General features: G+C 38.4%; 1 protein-coding gene and 1 non-coding gene across 2 annotated transcripts; one reads left to right on the top strand and one right to left on the bottom strand.

Annotated features, from left to right (window-relative positions):
• The first annotated feature begins 6,313 nt into the window (after positions 1-6,313).
• On the top strand, positions 6,314-20,331 carry LOC145768632 (uncharacterized). Its single transcript, XM_082580177.1, has 10 exons — positions 6,314-6,716; positions 10,541-10,875; positions 10,978-11,209; positions 12,160-12,282; positions 13,439-13,641; positions 14,597-14,750; positions 16,445-16,551; positions 17,596-17,779; positions 18,803-18,990; positions 20,084-20,331. Exons 1-10 carry the CDS (start codon positions 6,356-6,358, stop codon positions 20,318-20,320), a joined length of 2,124 nt encoding a protein of 707 aa, XP_082436303.1. The 5' UTR covers positions 6,314-6,355; the 3' UTR covers positions 20,321-20,331.
• Positions 18,300-18,371, bottom strand: Trnaw-cca (transfer RNA tryptophan (anticodon CCA)). The gene has a single exon. It is a non-coding gene; the product is annotated as a tRNA-Trp (tRNA).
• Positions 20,332-20,960: the final 629 nt, after the last annotated feature.

The following is a 20,960-nucleotide window of genomic DNA, read 5'->3' on the forward strand; positions in this document are numbered from 1 at the left end:
GCCTACCCAGTTTCATATAAGCCACCCAGTATAGTTGAGATGAAGTCCAGTAATAGGCTAATCACGTTTTTTTGCTCCCATGGCAAAAACATCTATAGTAGCCTACGTAGCCTTCACTGCGATCACAAATGCAACACAATAAGAAGCAACGAAGAGATATATAGCCTAGTTGTCGAGTCAGCTGCTATCCTTATTTTAGCATGACATTAAGTGCCTTTACTCTTTGCCGAGACACAGTCGCAACAGGGATCCGCAAACTCTGGAGCGGTGTCGAACCGACGTACGTCCTTTGCAACGTCGCGCAAACGTTTTCACCACTCAACCATGCAGTTGCTACATTACTATAAATGGTTTGTACTTAATTAGAGTTTTATAATTTTAAAAAGTTTACTCAAATTTTAGACAACAGTTAGTAGGCTAATAATTTAATAAAATTATATTAGCCTAACCAAAAAGTATGGTAAGTTATTGGGGATTCCACTTGCGCTGTAATCCAATTTAAAATGAATGCGTGTGTGTTGCAAACTTGCGATGTGATTATTCCTATTTTGACAGAAAGTAATAATTGCCCAAAATACATAGGCCTATGCTGTCTCATTCTGTGTCAATTTATTAATTCCATAAGAATAAAAGAAGCCGAACCAAACACAAACATTAAGTGGCTAGAAACCTGGAGTGACCAAAAGCATAGGGTAAGCTAGGACAAAAACATCAAGTAATAAACGGAAAAGCCGCACGAAAAAAATATAAGTGTAGATTCTAAATGAAATGATAACACGTTTAAGCTACCTACTCTAGTTGTTAACTCAAATATTTTTGAAATAAAATTTATCAATGCGAGGGACTTTCGTTCAGTGGTCCCGTGCAGTAGGCTATAGCACTGTGCCGGCTGTAGTTAGGCCCATGGGCTAAGGCCCTGTAGTAAATTCAAATTTTTTCTAAAATTAAATAACTTAATTGTAATACTCAGTCAAAAAAGTAAGTTTAGTACAAAATGTACGACTAAAATGCGCCATTGTTCGATCAAAACGTTCAAAAACTGTGCTTTAGAACTGCGATTCCAGTTCTTAAAAAGTGGTTTGTTTTCAACGTCACGCTTCATTGGTTGGCTGCGGGAAAGGTCTAATGCGTAATTTCACAACGCAAAAGCGGATTCACACTGGCGTCACTATTGCGCCGTAGGCTAAGCTGCTTTTGACGTTACCACGACGCCAGAGACACTTATCAACTTTTCACACTGATGTTTTCCCTCAACATTCGCCTTTATGTTCGTTCGCTGTTTTAAAACAGCACCTCGTTTTGCTATTGGCAATTCAAGAAAACTCGCGGCCCTACGACGTCACAATCGAGTGTCTCTTTAGTTGTAACTTTGTGCAAAATATGTTTGGACATTCAAGTTCGTTTGGTTTTGTGTTATAATATATATTTTTGGTGTTTTGTTTTTCACTTTGCATTTGTTACGAATATTCTAACGTTAGCATCATAATATTGTTTTTTGGAGGAATGACTGCTCTTGTCAGCTGCATTTCAACTTTTAACTCCTAAAAATTCATTTTCATTTTATTTTTTGCTGCTGCCGCACACATGTAAAGAACGGCAAAGTAAACACACGAATTTGACACCAACAAAAGGGAAAGATGGCAAAACCCAAAGGTTTGAAATATACATCAACAAAATAGTGGTATAAATATAAAATAAGTGGTATAAAAGAGAAATACAGAGGCCTACAAGGTATTGCGACCAGGGCCCACAAGAGGGGGAGACAACCGGTGCATTGCACCGGGGCCCGGTGAGTTCAAGGGGGCCCGACAAAATGTCTAAATTCACGCGATAAAAAGATTGATTTCAACGATTTTGCATAAAATGTTGTTTATAAATTAGTTCTGTATGTCGAATGGGGCCCCCTTATGGGTAGCCTAGGCTATGCCCTTTTTTTAAATTACAGAATTTTCAATTTTTTGAGTTTAGGGGGGCCTGACAAAATGTTTAAATTTGCGTGCTCAAGTCGATTTTGCATGAAATATTGTTTTTTATATGAATATTAGTTTTGTATTTTGAATGGGCCCCCTCATGGGTATGCCCTTTTTTAGAACAACAATATTTTCATTTTTTTTGCGTTCAGGAGGCTATTAAAATGTTTAAATTTGCGTGTTAAGGTCAATTTTGCATAATTTTTTTTTAATATTTTAAAGTTGGTATTTGCTATATTGAAGTTGGTATTTCTTAATGTCATGAACAATAGCAATGCATTCATCCTAAGTTTGCTGCCCTAGTCTCTGCAGATTTCAAGGTCAGAAATGGTAACTCATTGTATGTTAATGTAAAGCTGTAAGCACATAATATGCAATGCTATGTCAGCCATGTCGGATAGTATTGCAATTTTTATCTTTGAAATGGCTGATTTTACCAACTTGTTGCCAGAGTTAGGAAGGGTTAGAGTTAGGAAAGGTTAGGGTTTTGATCTTCGCCCAGGACTAAAAAAAATATCCAAAATACAAGTTTTTGTTTTCAACAGCTACAAACTTTTCTTCAAATTAGGGCAGAATTCCATATCTGACAATGCTATTGAGGCTATATTTACACTATGTTGTGTTTTAGCATTTTACAACATTTTATCTTTGTGTAGAGGAGATGTGGGACCAATGAGCAGGGTGGGACCAATGACCATAGGCTCGATTTCGCCATCCTGTAGGCGTTTTGTTCATTTATTTGTTGTTTTGGTGTCGAGATTTCTTCTTTGTCAAGCACATGTGTTTTGGTCAACTCAGACTTGCTAGTTTGATTTTAAGAGGCAGAAGTTGTTTTTAGAGTAAAAAAATAAGTTTTTTCGGTCGTATTCATTTTTTTGTTTTCGAATACGAAGAGAACATTTTTAAATATTTTTTTTAGTTCAGGCTATGCACCATGGATTGGGTGATAGAACTGCATTGGTTTCCGGTAAAAATTCACATCAGTTTTTTAACCATTGCATGAATGCCAAGATGGAGCAGATGTGGGACCTTTGACCCATGCTTGCCATCAGGTGGGTCAAAGGTCCCCCAATGTTATTTTATTTGTTTTTAGCTTCAATATGCCTACTTTTAAGCTATGCAAAAATAATTATTCCTTGTTTACACAAGAATTAAGTGTTGAACAATTCTTTGAAGGAAGTAGGCTATTAGAACATAATGTCAGTTTAAGAAAGACTGCCAAAGAAAACAATATTGATAAAAACACTTTGTGCCGTTAGTCAGAAAAGTGTTACGTCATGACACGAGGACTTCGCCAAAGCAGAGTGATGAAGCTGGTTTCTATGCGCTTGTGAAAGTGTATTCCAGTGCAGGAAGATGTAAGAGGTTTGCTGATCTGTTGCTGAATGGTCCTGATGAGTGATGAGGATGGAGATTTTGAAATTTCTTTTTTGAAGGAGAGCATCAAAATTAAAAATGCTTTTGTGTTTCCTGATATTGAGGACTTTGTGAAGCACTCAGAAATTGTGTGCATTTTCGACAAACCTACACAGGTAGCAGCTACTAAAAGGCTTTCTAGAGTTATGCGGTTTAACGAAGATTCATCTCGCCATGACATTTAATGATGCATTGTAACTTTGTTTTGACAGTGCATAAACGAACACTTTTCTGATGCTAGACTTGAAATTTCACTTTTCGTATTGTTTTGATTGTATTTTTTTGTGCAAAATCAAAAAACTTGAAAGTATTGTGTAGTTTTCGACTCGATTGTAAAGGTGGGTCAAAGGTCCCACGAGGATGGGTCATCGGTCCCACATGTGTGGGACCAAAGATCCACTTTTTCATTTTTTTATAATTTCAGTTTTGGAGGATAAAACTTCGAGATATTCATTTGGTTTTTGGCATGTAGGTAGATGGGTTTGCTGACAACTTTTCTGCAGATTTTGGTGATTCTGAGAGTCAAACTTTGAAAATTTTTGGCCAAAATGTGCAAAAAAGGTCATTGGTCTATAACTAGAGTGTATCTGTGAATTTAAAGTTATATTTACAATAGAGCATTGTTTGTGAATTAATGGAGTGTTAATACTAATTTAATCTTTGTAAGAACGCGCACCGCAAATTTTGCTTGTGATTGGTGAGATATCACGCGACATGTCGCGCTGGGGGGCCCGGCAGCAACATCTGCACCGGGGCCCCACAGGGCTCTTGGAGGCCCTGATTGCGACCGTGCCTTATTTGAACTGATTGTCCTGTTTTGGTATCCTACGTTATAACGAACTTGTTTTGTCGCTTCTACCTTTTTCTAGACTTCTGTTATGTTTAGCATAACTTATATTGTTTTAGTTGTGATGGTCCGATATCAAAACTAACTAACTCAACTGAATTGAAGTAAATTTGGTGACTATACAGGCCTGTAGCGCACCCAGCATGGGGCTAAAGGGGCTTAAGCCTCCCCAAACCCGCCACCAAAAATGAAGTTTTGTATGTTCCCCATTTATACATTTGCTTACATGTTGGATATAAATAAGACACAACGATATAACAAGGCTGAACATTATAACAATATATTTTACATATTTACAAATAGTTAGTCGAATGTTTTCGGCTTAACTTGAGCCCTTATCAGGAACCTGAAAATAGTTATAAAAATGCAATAAATTTCAACTTCTTGAAGGTAAAATTAGCCTACATTATGAAAAGGCAACTAGGCCTACATAAATAACTACACAAAAAATTGCACCACAGAAAACGTGATACATCAAGTAAATGTTGAGGAGAATGGACGCGCCTCCAGCAAATAATTGTTTATTTAAATTTGGGTTGTGGCGTTTAATTAACACTGCTTCCAGAATTTTAGTGTCAAATTGCGATTTTTTTTTGAGTAAAATTTTAAAGGAGTCTGTAGAGAATTGTCGATCTGTGCAAAAAGAACACTCCATGATATGGTCTTTGATGGCACTTTTCGTTAACTCCCTAAAGTTCAGATGCTCCCCAACGCTCGTGGTCAAATGTCTGTTTGACATAACCGATGTATCGTAGCCTACGTCAATGCCAAATCACACGGACATGTAAAACCAGGACCGGATTTAGCTGATGGGGGGCCCGGAGCACTTTTGGATCGGGGGGCTTTCGAGCAAAAGCACTTTTACGTTTACAGTAGCATTAATCTAGCACTGCACAAGTGCACAGCATTTTGCAGAAACTTCAAAGGCAGAAATATAAAAAAATAATAACACAAAATCACATTTTTTCAACGTCGGGGGTCTTTCAAAAGAGAGGCCCGGGGCACCTGCACTTTCTTCCCCCTAAATCCGGGCCTGTGTAAAACTGTATACGACACTTGAGCAGAGAGACAAAGGCGTCTGGGACTTTAATTGAAAATACGAATTAATTTTGAATGTTTGATAAGTAGGAAAACGTCCACATCAAATTTACTGTTTACAAAATTAGTGTTTTGTTTCAAACTGTTTTCGTGCTAGTTGTTGTTTTCGCTATAACTTGTGTTTGCAAACAGAAAGTTAATGCATGTTCGACTCCAGCCACCCGCACTTGCTGTTGTTTCTCTGGGCAAGAAACTTAACGATAATTGCCTCTACCTAGTGATCGATTTTGAGTTATGGGTAGTACCAAATTTAAGTCACAAGTAAAGTAGACAACCGGAAAACAGACATTGCCGTCGGCTGCAGCATGGGTCAGGTGTACATCGGAAGGCGTACACCGATGCATAGCGCTCAAGTCCGCTTTCCCGCAATGCAGGATAAAGATAAACAAACAAAACAAACAAAAACAAACATACGTGACGAAAAAGTCGAGATCTATAGAAGATTGCGAGAGTGGACGTAGGGATGAGGATGCATGGGGTTCACTAGGCCAACTTTTAATCTGAATGAGAGAGCGAATCCTGATGTATTGGCAACTGGTGGGTTGTGGGCCGTGAGTGCCTTTAATATTAATGAAAGAGATAGGCATAACACACGCCTATTGTCACTGTCACTATTGTCGCAAATCACTCGGCCGACATTTCCGAATTAGCCCCCCCCCCTAAATTTTTTTCTGGGTGCGCTATTGATACAGGCTAAATTAAAAATTTTAATTTTCAAGCACTGTTTGTTGATGCATATTCTAAACTTTTCGATTTTGCCATCTTTTTCTTTTGTTGGTACCAAACTCGTGTGTTATTGTTTGCGCCAGCAAAGAAAAAGAAAAATTGAATAAGAAGTGTCGATTGTCAGCTTGAAAAGTTTAAGTCGGCCTAATGTTGTGACGTTACTTTTGTGGCATAATAGTTTCTTTATGTGACGTCATAAATCAATTGATAACTCATTCATTTTCAGTAACTTTATCATTTTGCAATTCTTGTAAAATAAAAATGGAATAAAGCGCAAGACTGTTTGCAGCAGACATGCATGGAGCTTGGGCAGCAATGTTGCCTGGCTATTATACTGTGTCTGGGAATACTTTGGAGATGTAGAGTAGCCAAATCAGAGCCCTCATACTGTACGCTTTACTTCCCTAATCAAACATTCCCTGGGGAAGTTGTTCCAGAATATTTGAGATTTATGCTGTACTACCGAGCAAGATCCAATTCTGGTCCAAGCTCTGCCGTATTAAGCAGTAACACTCTCTGTTTGGAAGAAGATAATTCTTCTTCTATCTTGGCACTTCCTTGCGATCCTAGTAAAGAATCTCAAAAATGGTTTCAGTATAACCGGTTTTTGATTAATATACAGTCCGGAAAAAATCTTGTTCTTTCACAGCTGATTCTCGGTAAGATGTAACTATTAAATATCTGTTACGCAAATTTGACATTGAAGTGTTGCTTAAAAGCTCAGAAAAATACTTTGCACAGTATCACGCTGACATGTGGGGTACGCAACATTCCTGTGGGTTGTTTGAATACGCAGAGTAAAAAATGTGCTATCTGTGCAATCACTAGCAGTAGCCTAGCGTAGGTTTAGACCGCGAAATGTCGCAACAGTTGCGATAAAACAAAACAGCTAATAAACAATACAAACAAAACCTAATAAGCTTACCAGTAAAAAATAAAATGCACCTTCGCGGAAGAAAGTTACACGTTTGCTTTCAAATTGTTTTTCACGGTAGCTTACTGCAGAATCCGAAAATCACATATTAAATTTCTGTGTATAAATGTGCCATTGATTTTAAAACAATTGACTGGTGCAGAATTTATGCAGAAGCAGATTAGCCCACAGCCGATTTGAAATATATGAAGATGTTAGTTGTGTTTGAAAAAAAAATGGTTTTATGAACGTGTAAATCAGGAGTGAGCAACGTGCGGGTCGCATGTGAACCTTTTCCATTTTTTGAGCTGCCCTTCATCTTCTTTCAGCTATTTTTCCCCAAATAAGGCTATTTAAATTAAGGCTATTTTCATCTCGATTTACACAATTTCGAAGCTTAAGAAGTGATATGACCGTCTTTTCACTCCCTGTACCTGTGAAATTAGTTTTGCGCCTATAGAAATCCAGCTTGAATTGAATTCACTGCTGGAGGATGACATTCTTGTACAAAATTTCAATATGATAAACTCCATTGCTGAAAATATGAATTAGTGTTTATTTGACGTGCAGATCTATTGTAAGCATTACATTTTCCTAACTGGCCCTTGGGTTTATATTTTCGTATATTTTTATTTTCATATTTCCCATTGTATTTTCATAATTGGCCCAACTTACCGTATTAATTATCACCATTGTCATGTCCAGAGCCCAGGAGCATACTTTGACTGTGGATGTGGCGCTATATAAAAATTGTTATTATTATTGTTTTAAAAAGGTTGCCCACCCCTGGTGTAAATGGATTAATGAAATTCAAGAGCTAGTTCACTTTGCTCATGTTCCAATTAATGCACTTCAATGACCACTAATCCTCATAGATTTAGCCTAAGCCAGTGGTTCCCAACCTTTTTGATCTTGCGGCACCCTATCAAAGAGATGAATAGTTTGCGGCACCCTGGCAAAACTGAATCAATTTTATGAGGTTTCTGTATTTCAAATAACTGTATGAAATAACACAGAATAAATTGTAGCCTACAGTATAGCGCGCGTAAATAATTGTATTTATTCAAAAGTCAGTGGGAAATTTAGGCTTGACTTCTTGCACAAAGTCCCATAATATCTGGGGGCACATTCGATAAAGCCACTCGCATTTCTTCCTCAACTATAAGCAGTCGTTCGCGTTTTTTAGTTTTTATGTTCGTTAATACGGAAAATCCACTCTCACATAGGTATGACGTGGAAAACTGCAGCAAAAGCACAATAGCTTTCTTTCCAACGCAAGGATATTAACTTTGAATTTTTATCCAGAACTCGTCAAATTTTTACCCAACAAAAGTTTCCAATATTATAATGGTTCGCAAACAATCGTGCAATTTTATCATCGTGCTGGTTCGCACAATCAGGGTATGGGATGAATCAAGGCGAACGCCTCGGATGGAATGGAAGACGTTTTTTTTTCCTTTTTCTATCCTGAGATTTTCTTCCATTTCATCTTAGAAATCTTCCATTCCATTTCAAAAATCTCTTCCATTTCATCTTTACATTTTGTGAACTCCGCGTTGAATATACCACAAATAAATCTAAAAACCATAGCTTTCTGATTGGACAATTCTGCCTAACGACAGTAGGTTTGACAAATACGGGTCAGGGCAGCCAGTCCCGTTGATTTAATACGAACCGAAAATGGAATTGTTTCAGCAAGCAACGTAATATTTGGCATGTCTTGATAAAGCGTTAGAAATTTAATGATGGAATTGGGATGGAAGATTGTCTTCTATCCCATCATCAAGATCTTCTATTTCTTTCTATTCCAAAATCTGTCTTCCATTCCATCCCATCCCATTCCCTGCACACAATCCAATAATCCATCACTGCAATTTGACTTTGTGCGCCGTGAAACGCAAAATAAAATCATGAAGCATGGCAATAATGATGCGTTTGGTTGGTTTTGAATCTTTATCCTCGGATTAATAAAGCCTGGATAGGTTATTCCTGGTAGTTTCGCATACTTGTAGACTGAGACTCTTTACACAAGGCCGGTTACCGAGATTGGCAGAGTGAAGTTTTCCGATTGTTGAAGTGTTGTTGCTGAGGAATTATTCCACCCATTAGGTGCCTCTGAATGGAGAGCAGTCCTTAGAATGCGTTGCTCAAGCGCATACCCCGAAAGTCGAACCAGCGCCGCGTGATCTTGAGCTGGACGCGCAACCACTGAGTTATCGGGCCGGACGTTTTTATGGAAAGAACAGCAACGAGTCAAAATCTCTTTTACGCTGTTTTTCCTGGGCGAGAAAACAAAGGTTTACCGCGATTAGAGTTAAAATAAATAAATTCCGCACTTAGCGGATTAAATTAAAATAAAGATTCGGCCACAGTATTGGAATATCTCAATCTCTCGCGGCACCCTTGAGCATTGTAATTGGCACCCCAGGGTGCCGCGGCACCCCGGTTAGGAACCACTGGCCTAAGCTATAGACTACTGGTTTTAATGGTTTTAAACTTGTCCTACTCAGTAGACAAGTTGGCTACATACTGAACAGTCATCATCTTTCCATCAAAACATTATACTTGAGAATGTAAGTTCTACAATAAAGCAGGTCAGTGATTTTCGTGAAAGGTCGTCAGGTATTCCGCAAGAAGTTTAGTTGTTTTAGGAGAGTTCCATGGAACTGTTTTATGAAATTGTTTGTAAAATGAGCAGTTTTGCAGAAGCTAAATTTAAGATTCAGTGATCGCATTGTAGGGATGCAATGCCTAGCCTATCAACTAATTTTTTGCTGTGCTCAGTATGCTAAAGCAAACATCAATGCCTCATTTATTTAATAGATTGTGTCATGGCCACCTGGAGATCCGGCCTGATTTGTCACATTTTGCAGATTTTGATTACAGCTACTGCTAGTGCTTGACTGACATTTTTTGAGATGTTTTTACTTTCTGCGGTTTCCTAATGACATAAAACTTTTTTGTTGCCTTGGGGAAGCAGTAGCAAATGAGAAAAAGTAAGTTGAAAAACGCAAAATCAGACTGTTATTGAAAATTAACAGTCTGACTAAAATCTTCGAAATCAAATTTTCTTTGTTTATCAACATGTGAGGATGTTAAAACCTATTGTGTCGTCTGGGGAAAAGAATAAAGAAAGTGTAAAAATCTAATTTTTAGAAATATTTATTTAAACGTTCGTCCAAAGTTAGAAAAACCTGGAAATTTTTGCAAAATGTGACAAATCAGGCCGTATCTTTAGGTGGCCATGATTGTGTTTACGTCTTTACATGGTAGCCTACTTGCTTCTTAGACCCAGCTAAATGAGGTGTACTCATTACGGGTGTCGAACTGGTTACCTATGGAGTGTGGCCACATGTATTGAGTCATTCTTTCCGATATAGCGCAGTCGATTAATCGAAAACGCCAAGATCGAGACAATGACAACTTTCGAGGAATGCGCGAAACCCATTTGAAAGACAGCTTTCATTTGGCGGCACCTAGTGGATGTGTCCGAAGATAACGATTCTCACACTTAGTCAATCTATCAAGCAATGACTTTAAATGGCGATAACATGAATCGTTGTGTTTCAGGTTCAAACGCCACAACGGGTCCAGTCGGTAGTCAACAATGGAGTTGCATTTTTGGAAATAACGAAAACTTTCCGGCCTTGACATACGTGGGAAGTCAAGCAACCTTACGATTTATTGTAAATGACGTCACCAATATTCCAGAGTTCACTAGCAACCACCCTGGGCGTTGGGGCATAGCACAAAGCATTGGAAATATCAGCACTAATTTAGACCTGTTGTGTAAAAAGCGTTCTGCGTTTTGTGGTCCACCAGCATCAGGAGTACGTGCCTTTGTAGTCAACTCCAAAGCCGATTATTCGAACTATCTTCATCTTCCTTCTGCCATGGTTGACAGGGTAAGAAAGATTTACATTCATCAATTGCATGTTTGTCTTCATGCTAAGTTCTATAGCCATTTGTGATGATGTGTTTGCTGATTAAAACTTTAATATTTCAAGGCACTAAAACACGAATCGCCAACGGAACCAGGGACTTGCTACAGTGCAGGTTCGTTTGTGGTGGCGGCGTGTCCAAAAGGTCACGTGGAAGTCCATTCTAGACACAGGACAGTGAAGGAGTTAGTTTGTTTGGGAAAAGACCTTTGGACTGATCCAGAGCCTCTGGAATGCAGACTTTCAACTTGTGGCACTCCTAGACAATTCAAGAACTCCATTATTGTGACAATGCATGGTGAGTAACAAGTCAATCAAAGGCGTAAACCAGTCTTACAAAAGTGTTTCTTTTTACGTCGTATCAACGTAAGTAGACGTGATATCAAAGTCACAAAAGTAAATTTAGTCAGATGAAAAGTTGATTGCATAGGCTAGGCCGTCCAACAAGTCACCACATTATAAGGGGAATGACAACAACTAGTCCAACACAGCACCAAGATCTTCATACTTCATTGACTGTTTGGGAATGTTTGAGTTATAATGGATGTTTGTTTTATATAGCGCTGTAGTTATTACAGATATATTTTGCTCTCAGCACTTTGCTAAGCAGACAGTGTTATTATGAATTGTAGTGTATTGTCATATCCACATTTGCTGGTTTGGTCAAGGTTTGTCATGTAGACTAGAGAACAAGGGAAGCCAATGTTTGTGTCCACCTTCAGACATTAATTGTACAAAATATCTTTTAGTATTTTAAATTTCAACCATGGCCACCTGGAGATGCAGCCTGATTTGTCACATTTTGCAGATTTTGATGACAGCTACTGCTAGTGTTTGTCTGACATTTTCTGAGATTGTTATACTTTTTGCTGTCTCCTAATGATATAAAAGCTTTTTGTTGCCTTGGGGAAGCAGTAGAAAATGAGAAAAAGTAAGTTGAAAAACGCAAAATCAGACTGTTATTGAAAAATTAACAGTCTGACTGAAATCTTCGAAATCAAATTTTCTTTGTTTTTCAACATGTGACGATGTTAAAACCTATTGTGTCATCTGGGGAAAACAGTACAGAAAGCGTAAAACGTAATTTTTAACATAATTTTTAGAAAAATTTATTTAAACATTTGCAAAAAGTTAACAAAACCTGGAAATTTCTGCAAAATGTAACAAATCAGGCCGTATTTTTAGGAAGCCATGTTTCAACCGTTTTGCATCGCTTTTGAACAAATATTTTACAACAAAATAATTCAGAGAAAGAGTATGTTTATGGGGAGATGGTGCATTATAAATGCCAACCTGGCTTCCTAGGAGCAGACGTCATAGACATATGCGGTCCGAACGGTGTTTGGGTTGGAGACATCCCTACATGTAAACGTAAGTACTGCATCAGTGGCACAAATGATCTCGAGTGGATCAGCTTGTTTTAATTCACTCAAGGTTTATTGCCTAACAATGTCGCGTTTTGGTTGTGTTGGTTGGTTTTGAAACTTTATCTTCCGACTGACAAAGCCTTGATAAGTTATTCCTGGTAGTTTCGCATACTTGTATAGGCTCTCGACGCAGGGCCGGTTACCGAGACTGGCAGAGTGAAGTTTTCCGATTGTTGAAGTGTTGTTGTCGGAGAATTATTCCATTCACTAGGTGCGGTGCTGAATGGAGAGCAGTCCTGAAAATGCGTTACTCAAGCGCACACCCCGAGAGTCGAACGAGCGCCGCTTGAGTTTGAGCAGGGTGCATGACCACTGAGCTAACGGGGCTAACATTGAGGTTTTTATGCAAAATGTAAGCGTAAATCCGTTGCATGGTTTGTATTAAGTTTATAAGAGACAGTTTGTCTGTTTGGTCATTCACAAGTAGGCTAGTTAGGCCCATAGCCCATCTTGCTATAACATGAAAAAAGCAAAGGAGAACAGAAGCATGTTTCCTATTAAAGCTTGTTGTCAAAGGAAGTTGGTTGATTTTAAACCTTTATCTTTGGGCTGGGGAAGCTTCTTTGAGAGCTTAATTGTGGCAGTTTCGCATGCTTGTAGTGGCTTTGAACCTCTGACGCGGGGCTGGTTGACGAGATTGACAGAGTGAAGTTTCTGATTGTTGATGTGTCGCTGTCTGTGAATTATTCCATCCACTAGGTGCCGCTGAATGAAGGGTAGTCTTAACATACGTTGGTCAAGCGCACACCCCGAGAACCGAACCAGCGCCAGCGCGTTGTTTGACTTTAACTAATCTCGGAGAGTTTCCAAAAGACATTGATGTTCTTACAAAAGCTTGCCATGTCATTCCCCCGCAACCTCAGAAACTGTGAAGTTGCTTTGTATGTGGCGATCCTTGCGCGCAATGATCAAGTTAGCGCATTTTAATCTCATATGACCTCATTCTAATCTTATCATATGAATGGTCTTTCACAGAGGAGGTTTCATTAAGAGGTTGCTTGTAAACCACAGCTCAGTGGTGTAAGTTGCAAATTATGCATGTAGCAACCAATCTCAAGCGGGATGCACGTAGGTACTAATTTTTCGATGTTTGTTTTTAGATGTTTGTGACTTATCATTCAGTGAGGAAAACGGAATAATAAGATCGCCTAATTATCCCCAACCTTACCCCCCGCAAGTGGTGTGCCGTTGGAAAATTTTAGCGCCAAAAGGGATCAGAGTAGGCCTTTGGTTTCGTGATTTCTTCATCGAACCTGGATCGATCCTACCCGTTTCTTGCCGCTTCGACGTTCTTTCCATAAATGCAAGTAGACTGGGGTTAACAGCTTAATGAATGTCAAAGGTTTTCCTTATTTATTGTCGTCGTACATCAGTAACCTTCTGTGTCAACTTTGTGTGGTACGGTATTATATGATTTTCGAAATCACCAAACGATAACTCGACTTAACCTATCCTCACTTCTGTATACAAGAAAGGACACAATCGGTATCGTTTAGTCTTTTGCATGACTCAGCCTGGAATCAAACCAAGTGATTATTTGAGGCAGGTTTAGATTACTTTCAGCTAAATATTATTTTATAGCCCACATGACTGTAATAATGGTCTACCTAGCAATAGGGTACGGGATAAAATGAAATGGAAGACGTTTTTTCCACCTTCCATCTTGATATTTTTTTCCATTTCATCTCCATTCCATGGTAAAAATCTTTCATTCCATCTCAGAAATCTCTTCCATCTTCACATTTTGTGATCTCCGCGTTGAATATGCCACAAATAAACCTAAAAATCATTGGCTAAATTTAAGATGAAAGTTTAACAGCAGTATTTTCCTAAGGATTACGTACCGTTTGGTGTTAGAACTAGAAGGCGTAGGTTGATTCTATAAATACAGGAAGAAACAACAAGTTACATTATGTAACTTATGTCTTGATAAAGAGTTAGAAACTTAATGATGGAATTGGGATGAAATGATGGAAGATTGTTTTCCATCCCATCAAGATCTTCCATTCCTTTTCATCCTTGAAACTTTCCATCTTCCATCCATCCCAAAATCTGTCTTCCATTCCATTCCATCCCATTCCCTGCCTAGCAAAGACAGCCGAATACAACAAGCAGCAGTTATAACTCATTTGACAGCAAGCAATACTTTTCTCGTTAACAAAAACTCTCTGGTTAAGAAGACCTAGTTTACGTAGTAGGCTACATGATTCGATGGTTCTAGAACAGAGTATATGACGATTAATAAATTATTCACTCAGGATTCGGCCATTCATAAAATTCCACAGCAATATTGTGGATCTACCTTTCCTAACAAATGGTTTTCTGTTGGCAATCTTGTAACTGTGGAGTTCAGTTCCGACAGCACTTACCAAGCAAAAGGTTTCAAGATTGAATACCAAATGTGGAATGATAGTAAGTGAAATCTTAAGATTTTCTTCACACTTTATCAGCTTTTAAATTTTCCAAGGTAGGCTAGTGCGTCGGTACTACATCTTTGTAATCAGTAAATCATTTCGGTCTCGTTCCCGTTCTAATAACCTTCGTGGTTTGTCGCTTCTACCTTTTTATCGACTCCTGCTATGCTTAAAGCAGGTAGGCTATTATTCTTCGCTTTCACGAGCAAACAAAAAAAATAATGAAACTGATTGGGTTGATCACAATAAAACCATAATCCGCTAGATGACGCTATCTCCTTAAACTGACCAAAAACCCTTTTGAGGCATCAGTCGCATTTCTAACTCTTTGAGTTGCAGGGATCCTTGTGGTTATCATCAACTTTTGATACAAACCTCCTCCAGTAATATTGTTTTTTTAGATGAGTGCAACAGTTGCAAAAATATCTGTAGGCTATTGGTCGACACATGCAAGTTCGTAGAAAGAAATTTTAATAAGGAAATCTTTGCATTAATTAAAGTTTAGGGACTTTTACACAATTTCTTTGTAAGCTCTTAATGGCAACTTGCAATTGACACGTAACTTATTTTTTTATGGTTTTGGCTTCGCGACGTGTAATTATGACATAGACAATTATTGTTCTGTGCTTCGGGCCACGAGTGAAGCTTTGTGGTTGATAGAATTCTGATCAATTTTCTACCGTTAAGTTGTTATGACGTCACAAACAGTTATGGCTGATGATTGCAGTCGCGTTCGCTGACCACGAATGTGCAAAATGTAAAAATGTCAGTTGTGAGTCAGTGGACGCTTTAGTTTATTGCTACTCTCTTAATTTTAACATTATTCGTTTTATTAGCAAGTTACCGTAAAGCTCTGTACCAACTACCTGTCAGACATGGGTCAGGTCAACGTCATAGCAGGCAGGCATTGCAGAAGTGACTTGGGGGAATTTTTTTTGCGTAATTTGTGATGACGCACGCTTGGTCGTAAGAGAAAGAAACAACTTTATTTGCCAATCAGCTTCCACAATTGTACGGTACCGTACACAATAAACTTACATCACAATGAGATGCAATTCCTAATAGAGGAACACACAAGTACGCTCAGTGTTGAATAATTCAATGTGATTAGCCAGGAGCAATGCAAAACCAGTTGATCATCTAGTCGGCTGCTTCCAAACGTAAAACAACCTATTTCATCAAATTCTTTAAAAAGAGACATTTCTGAACATTTCAAGGAATATTTCGTTTGTGGGAAATATCATGTTAACAAAGTAACTTCTAAACAAATCAATGAACTAAAAGAAATTAGTTTACTCGGTGCTTGTAATTTGATTGGTCATTTGAAAATATAAAGCGTTTTTACTTTTTCTTTGTGCAATATTAAGTGCGAATGAAGAAAAACAAGTAGACGGATTAGAAGCTGTGATAATCTTGACTTGACAGTCTGCAAATTTTATAGTTGATTCAGATGACAAGAAATTCATAAAAGAACCGACAGGGAAGAAAACAAAAACAACTTCTGGTGCTGACAGCTGGAGAATCCCCGGTTTCATACTCCCAGACAGCAATTCAACCGTTTCTTACGTTGTTTCAACGTCTGCAGACGTTTAAGCAATGTAAAAACGGTTGATTTACTGTCTGGGATTATCAACAGGAATTATTCAAAAGTGTATGTAGTAACTTATCCTTGTTGGTTTGAATTGTTGGTAGGTATGTCTGCTGAACCTGTATTCCCTTCTCGCAATGGCACAAGCATAGATGAACTTGACCAAACAAATGTTTATATTCGAACAGAGTACGCTTCTTATGTCATAGAGGTAAGAACATGTTCTGTGATCAAACAGCCTGCTGGAAATCTAAGAAAATATTTCAACAATTTAACATTTGCTGAGCTTGTCAATACTTCAAAACTAACAAAGAGATTTTTTTGACATGCTTTGCTTTTTTTTTTTGCTATGATTCTTCAATGTGGTGCCAACAAGGGAAAAGACCCAGACCCACTGGCCTCAGCCATGGCCACCTAAAGATACGGCCTGATTTGTCACATTTTGCAAAAATTTCCCGGTTTTTCTAACTTTGGGCAAACGTTTAAATAAATTTTTCTAAAAATTAGATTTTTACACTTTCTTTTCTCTTTTCCCCAGATACACAATAGGTTTTAACATCCTCACATGTTGAAAAATAAAGAAAATTTGATTTTGAAGATTTTAGTCAGACTGTTAATTTTTCAATAACAGTCTGATTTAGCGTTTTTCAACTTACTTTTTTTCATTTGCTGCTGCTTCCCCAAGGCAACAAAAAAGTTTTATGTCATTAAGAAACCGCAAAAAGTAAAAACATCTCAAAAAATATCAGTCAAGCACTAGCAGTAGCTGTAATCAAAATCTGCAAAATGTGACAAATCAGGCCGGATCTCCAGGTGGCCATGCCTCAGCCTATTATTAAAAAAACAATTTGAATCTATGAAAGGCTTTTTTAAAGACCATACAAAAGTTTTATATACAAAATCTTTTGCTTTCGATGTCACAAATAGCATTTGTGCTCTTGAACAAGAAGCACTTCCCTGCTTGCTCTTAGAATTGACTCAACAAAGTGCATGAACCTAGCAGGTTACCATGATGACCAGCCAATGTATAAAAGACCAGGTAGTTCCACAAAGGGCAAACTGATTTAAGACGTCATTCACAGTTGATTATTATTACTGAACTGATAAAGCTTGAAAGGTCGAAACACGGTTCGGTCTGCAGTGATATCTAAAGAAAATAACCTTTTTTGTCGAAAGTCTTGTCATAACAACAAAAGATTTACATTAACGTTATATTTCTTCCATTTCTTTTTGTACCTTTTGAAATTGTATGCAGGGTCTGTATGGCGTTCTTGTCATCACGATCATATTCTTCGTCATAATGATCGTCCTTGCTCACCTCGCTAAAGGCATCAAGCACAAAGTCCGACCGATTGAGGAGACGCAGGAGGCGCTAAGGAGACAAAACCGAGACTCGAGAAGAAACGCGGTGGCAGAATGCAGAGATACCAACGTCATAGGTGAGAGGCCTTCATTGTTACGTACACAGATGAAATAACTTTTCTACCGTGTTGTTTCGTTCGTTTGTTGTTTTGTACAAGTTTCTTGTTTTTATTGCTGGTGTTATTTTCTCATCGCTTTTTGTCTCCCCACTGCATCAGCTGCGGTGTAGCGTGGGCAGTTTTAATTCCAACTATAATAGCCAACTTAAATCAGCTTGTGAATTTGAGTTATGATGCATTTCCAATAGTTATTTGTTGCAACTTTTTTTTTTTTTTCTTGAAATATTATTGTGATGAGGACGACGCATTGCCATCAACATTTGTAACGAAAATGTTCGAATTTGATTGGTTTTGTTATTTTTAAAATATCATTTTTCAGAGCAATTGCGTTTTGGCTTGGTTGTGACATTTTACTAAATTAATGAAATATACATAAATAATGAACTAACAAAAAATAAATATTAATAACAAATCAGCAAAAATAATTTGCATGACACCATTCTTGAGTTTTCAAACGTTTGAAAGCAAAAAATAAAAATGACCCCGACGTGATTTGAACACGCAACCTTCTGATCTGGAGTCAGACGCGCTACCGTTGCGCCACGGAGTCATCGTTCAATGTTATTTTTGTTTGCGACCAAATGAACATTTGTGATAGGCTTCAGCCAAATTAAAGTTCGAGTTTCACGTTTGAAACTAAGTCCGTCAGGAAGAATAAACCTTCAAGGGACAATGCTGCCGCTTTTAGGTTGCATCCTGACACAGCAAGTTAACCATTTTTTGCATGGTTGGTTTGTAAACATGTACATTATACAATGCAAAAACAGTTGATATGCTGCCAAGGTCGTTTAGCAGGAAAGCGCTGTCAAAAGGCAGCTTACCTGACTTACTGTGGTTTGTATAAAGTGCCCTCAGAGGCAAAAGTTGTCATCTGTACATATTTTCAACGTCAGTAAACGTCTGGCGACGTTGAAAAGGCGCAAAAATAACAAGTTTTTCTCACCTTTCAAATGTTTTTGAGATGCCATTGTTTCATCACAGACACACTCAACAAGTTCTCGGGCTTGGCTGTGATATCGGATGTCAACGTTTTCGGAAGAATTCCCAGCATGGAAGCATTAGTGGAGGATATAAATACGTTCCAGGAATTATCCGGGCAGCAACCGGAACCAACAAAACGCAAAAGCGAAGTCTCAATAGACTCCTATGACATCATGCCTCCAATGATGGTAAACTTGTGGTTATTTACAGACTACAGTAGCCTATATGCAAAATCTTTATTTTAAAAGTAGAATCGACTATAAATGAGATAACATAACACAGAGCGTGTAGTTTTAAAATGAATTTTATGATAGTTTTTGTTTTGTCGAATCATTCGAATGATTTTATGGAGTAAATCTTTAACTTGGAGATATTTGTTTAAGATTGTTTTGTTCTGGGTTGTTTAAAAGACTAAACAAAAAACAACATAGCCCATACAATTGCAAGAAAGCAATTGAAAAGGAAATGAGTTTGTAGCCCAAATGTCGATGGAAGAACGATAACCAAACATCTTTCGCACACAGGCCAGTGCACAGTGGGTAAACTAAAGGTGGACGGAATGGCCTTCATATCCTTCTTCAAGCATCACATTTAATGCCTTGCCAATACCTCGTGCTCTGGAGTAGGTTGAAGCACCTGTGTTGTTTCCAACGTCGTAGCTTACAGACAGTCGCGTAGCCAGCAATTTTGAAAGGGGGGTGGGGGGTTTTGAAGGCCGGCATGCGAAGCCTGACGGCGTGTTTGTTAAAGGCGACACCCAGCGGCGGGGGTCTGGGGAGCTTCCCCCAGAAAATTTTGAAAAATTACTTTGAATTTGGTGCATTCTGAGAGCATTTTCAACAAAAATGTGGGTATGAATATTCCTGTAAAATGGTGCTGTCCGGTGGCATAGCAAAAGGATAAAATCATGTTTTCTTCGGCATTTTTCGGTAATAAAGCTAAGTCTCTATGTTTTCTTGTTGCTAATTCCTGGCTGAGATTTAGAATGTTTGGTAATGGCAAAACTCGCTCTTTTAATGCAGTTTCGTTTAAAATTAGGCAAAGTTTGTTTTAGAGACATAAAGACTAAAAGCATCATTCTCAATATCGTGACGTCACACGCGTGCCAAAGGGGGGGGGGGGTTGTAACCCCCAAACCCCCCCCCCCCCCCTTGGCACGCCACTGCCTACAGATGACCTTTCTGCACTTTCAGTGTTAGCCTACAAGTTCTGCCACACAACCTTTGGAACTGGAGAAATGCTTCTTTACGTCACTTTTCAATAAGTTTTAGTTTTGTTCAGTTTTCAGATACCGAGGGAAGTGGATTTTTCTTTACCGATGAAGACACGGCGCCAGCGCATTCAGACACAGTCAAGAATCCGACTTCAAGTACCGCTCACAGACCGACCACATCAGCTTGGGAGGATAATTCATTTCCTGCACATGTTGACAGTGCTGACTTTTTACCTCCGCCAACGAAAACTCAAAAAACTTCTTTCTCGTTCAAAAATCTTTTCAGAAGTTCGAAGAAAAAATAAAAATATTCTGGAACTATTATCTGAAGTATAAATTCTAGAATTTAACCGCTTAATAGCGTAGCTTACTGTATAATCTATGAGTCGGCAAAGGTTTGGGCCGCAGTGGTGTAGGCCTAGCCTATGTTGGTTAATTTGTGAAAGTATGCAACTCAGCAACGTGAGTGCTAAACTATAGCAGTTAAAAAAGGTCATACAATCGCTCGTAGCAGCTGTTCTGTTATTTCGAATGAAATGGCTAGTAGGCTATAGTTACTAGGCCTATAGTCACTGGCTTAGGCTACCTCTTGACAATTATAATACGTACAATGACGTACATAATGCATACCAACGAGATGGAGCAAATAGTAGCCTATAATGTAAATACAGTAGGCCTAGCCTAGGCCAGGCCCGTAGCCAGACATTTTCAAGGGGGGGGGGTTCCCAAATCCAAAAATATGGACCTTTTGAAAACGCTTTCTTCTTGGTGTGTCCATAAGCAAGCAAAATCATAAGAAGCGGCAGTACATGTACCAACAAACAAAACAAACTTCAAATTGTCAATTGTAAAAAAACAAAATAAATAAATACCGGTACAAACAGTTTTCACACTAACAATAGCACATCTACAGTGGAACCGACAGGGTCGCCGGAAGCGGGGGGG

This window comes from Aplidium turbinatum, chromosome 4 (genome assembly GCF_918807975.1).
Source record: "Aplidium turbinatum chromosome 4, kaAplTurb1.1, whole genome shotgun sequence".
Lineage (NCBI taxonomy): Eukaryota > Metazoa > Chordata > Ascidiacea > Aplousobranchia > Polyclinidae > Aplidium > Aplidium turbinatum.

Coding starts and splice junctions, on each gene's coding strand:
- LOC145768632 (XM_082580177.1), top strand. CDS start 6,356: ATGGAGCTTGGGCAGCAATGTTGCCTGGCTATTATACTGTGTCTGGGA. Junction 11,210..12,159: donor CATTATTGTGACAATGCATG/GTGAGTAACAAG, acceptor AAAATAATTCAG/AGAAAGAGTATGTTTATGGG. Junction 17,780..18,802: donor CAGAGATACCAACGTCATAG/GTGAGAGGCCTT, acceptor GTTTCATCACAG/ACACACTCAACAAGTTCTCG.